General features: G+C 37.1%; 1 protein-coding gene across 1 annotated transcript; it reads left to right on the plus strand.

The window, feature by feature from the left end:
• The first annotated feature begins 343 nt into the window (after positions 1 to 343).
• LOC136209910 (uncharacterized) lies at positions 344 to 2330 on the plus strand. Its single transcript, XM_066001542.1, has one exon. It carries the CDS (start codon positions 635 to 637, stop codon positions 2039 to 2041), a length of 1407 nt encoding a protein of 468 aa, XP_065857614.1. The 5' UTR covers positions 344 to 634; the 3' UTR covers positions 2042 to 2330.
• Positions 2331 to 3089: the final 759 nt, after the last annotated feature.

Below are 3089 nucleotides of genomic sequence, written 5' to 3' on the forward strand. Positions count from 1 at the left end.
CATTTTTTTTATACACGGGTTTGCCCCCTGAAGTTTCGGTCCGGCTCCGCTACTAACCTTTAGTAAGACTTTCAATCGTTGTTCTTGTTTTGCAGGTTTATGATTGTTTGGTTCACATGTTCCTGTTTGTTGTTGATGTGAGTTGTTTGTTATTGTTGATATATCGCAGATATTAATTGATTTTTCCGTCAAAAATAGATGTGTCAAAATTTTACTAAATACTTATTTAAAATTAAAAGAAAAAAAAAACAGATACTTAAACCTGATTTCCATCCAAACGTTACATCTTTTCAAATCCAAGATTTGTTGTCAACCATTACACTAGAGGTTTCTTTAAGATAATCAAATTTCCACCATTTTATTTTCCCAAGAAAAGCAAAAGAAAATGAAAACAAGAACCGACCAAAAGTGTACACAATGACTCAACAAAATCCTATCCTCTCAATAAGCATAAGATTAAGAGAAGAATAAAGCAAACGGTCCATGCCACGATTACCGTTAATTAAAAAGCATATATATGCAAATCTCCATTTTTGCTCACTTCTTCCTCACACTTTTTTCTCTTAACCCCTAAGCTTTCTTCTTCCTCCTCTTCTTCTCACCAAATTAACAATCCTTTTTCCTTTCCTCTCCAATGGCAGATGCCAAATTCCATCACCAAAACAAACCTGATACAATTAAGTTCTACTCTCGTTTCCTTTACAAAGCTCTTGTAGTCACCATTTTTTTAGTTTTACTCCCAATTTTTCCTTCTCAAGCTCCTGAATTCATCACCCAAACACTAAATACTAGAGGCTGGGAATTTCTTCACCTTATTTTCGTCGGTATTGCTGTTTCCTACGGCCTTTTCAGTCGACGGAACGATGAATCGGAGAAAGATAATAGCCCCTCTAAGCTTGATAATGCGCAATCCTACGTCTCTAGGTTTCTTCAGGTTTCTTCGGTTTTCGACGATGAAGTGGACGGCCCCGGTCTGTCCAGGTGCGATGGAGTTAGTACTGTGCAGACATGGAATAATCAGTACTACAGGAATGAGCCTGTGGTTGTTGTAGCTGATCAGAATCTTGATCAGCAACAGAAAAGTAGCAATTCTAGAGTTGGGGAAAAACCGCTCCTGTTGCCTGTTAGGAGCTTGAAATCGCGTGTTTTTGACGCAGATGCTAGGGAAGAATCTTTTGGCGTTTCCAATTCCAATTTAGGTTCTAAAAGATTTTCAAGCAATTTGGAGGAGAATCTGAAGAACAATGTGGTGCTTCCTTCTCCAATTCCATGGAGATCGAGATCTGGGAGAATTGAATTCAAGGAAACCAAACAGGAACAACCTAATAGTCCTCCTCTGTATTCTCAGCCGTCTTCTTCAATCGAGGAATCTGAATTCAATAGGTCTTTAAAGTGCCAAACGTCTCGAGTATCACGATCGGAATCAACCACCTCTTCGCCGAAACTTTCCTCTTCGCCAAATAAGTTTTCAACGGAGACACGAGGTAAATCTGCAGAGGATTTTGTGAGGAAGAAGACTATTTACAGGTCACCTCCTCCCCCTCCTCCTCCACCGCCGCCGCCAACAACTCCGCCGCAACTAATTCGAAAATCAAAAGCATCGAAGCCAATCGATGACGAGGTTTTCACTCCGATGCGAAGTTTCACAAGTGAGCCAAAATCAGTTAGAACAAGTAGAAGCCACGAATTCGATCAATCGTCAGTTAAGACCGAGAAGGTGAATCGGGAGAGAGTGAGTTTCATGCCACAGGCAACGGTGATGGAGTTTCCGAAGGAAGAGAAAGAAGAAACGGTGGAGAAATTAGTGTTGGAATCGGAAGAGGATTTGGAGACGGAAGACGAAGAAGATGATGAAATTGAAAGAGATTGTGTTGTTCCAGTGCCCTCATCAGGTGGTGGTTCATGTAGCAGTGATGGAGGTCCGGATGTTGACAAGAAAGCTGATGAATTCATAGCAAAATTCAGAGAGCAGATAAGGCTTCAAAGAATAGAGTCGATCAGGAGATCGAGTGGGCAAATAAACAGAAAGAATAGGAGGTAATTAAAGCTTTTGTTTGTGTCATAATCAATGGTTGTAGTTTTTAATTGTTATCAAGAAACTTAATTGGTATACAGGAATTGCTTGGTTTACGTGAATGTAAACAGCAACTAATCGGAAAATGTTTTTCTTTTCTATTGAAAGTTCAAAAAATTTATCTTCCATTAGAGTGGATGATTCTGGTTTTTGTAGATGTGAATGAATTAAAACCCATGAGACTGTTTTGTAGGAGCAAATCCTCAATGCAACTATAGAAAAAACCAAATTCAATGTTATGTTTTTATTTGTTGTCTCTTGTTATGTTTTCATGGATTACTTATTTTTCTAAACAAACAACAATTCAATATGCATAATACTATGCATAATACATAGATGGTTAACCTAGTTGAGAGGATGCATTCTTGCATATATGTAATAATTTTAACTCTTATCAAAGTGAGTTTAATGGTAAAAAACCGGTTCTTGTGATACTTCTTTATGGGTTCAATTCTAGTTGTTGTTATGGGAGTCTTTATAAGTAGAATGGTACTTCCATTTGGATTCAATTCTAGTTGTTCGCAGTTAGAATCCTCTAAATATAGATAGGTAAATCCTCCCCTAAATCTCTCTGTGGTCTTGGAAATTTCAATGGCTCTAGAATTGAGTTATTCCTCATTCCCTAAACATTTTATAAAAAAAAGGTAATTTTAATTATGCATGATCCTCTAATACTAGAGTTTCAAACTAAAAAAAAACATAACATGGCATCTAAAGTTAGAAAAGTAAATCTAACTTATCCAAAGAATTTTTTTTAATAAAGACAGGAAAGCATGCAAAACAACGGAAACATCCCAATTAAGTTGACATTCTCCCACGCACTGAACTAGAGCTAGGTCTAAATATTATTAAAAAACAAGGAAAATATAGAAGGAGATGAAACTATCTAATGAATCTAAACTATTCTAAATGACAATGATCATAAAAAATAAAACAACTATAGAACGGGGGAGCAGAATTCCACCAAATAATACTATCAGCGGAGACTCCAAATTTAGCTGAAGCATCTGCAGTA

The sequence above is a fragment of the Euphorbia lathyris genome, chromosome 1 (genome assembly GCF_963576675.1).
Source record: "Euphorbia lathyris chromosome 1, ddEupLath1.1, whole genome shotgun sequence".
Classification (NCBI taxonomy): Eukaryota; Viridiplantae; Streptophyta; class Magnoliopsida; order Malpighiales; family Euphorbiaceae; genus Euphorbia; species Euphorbia lathyris.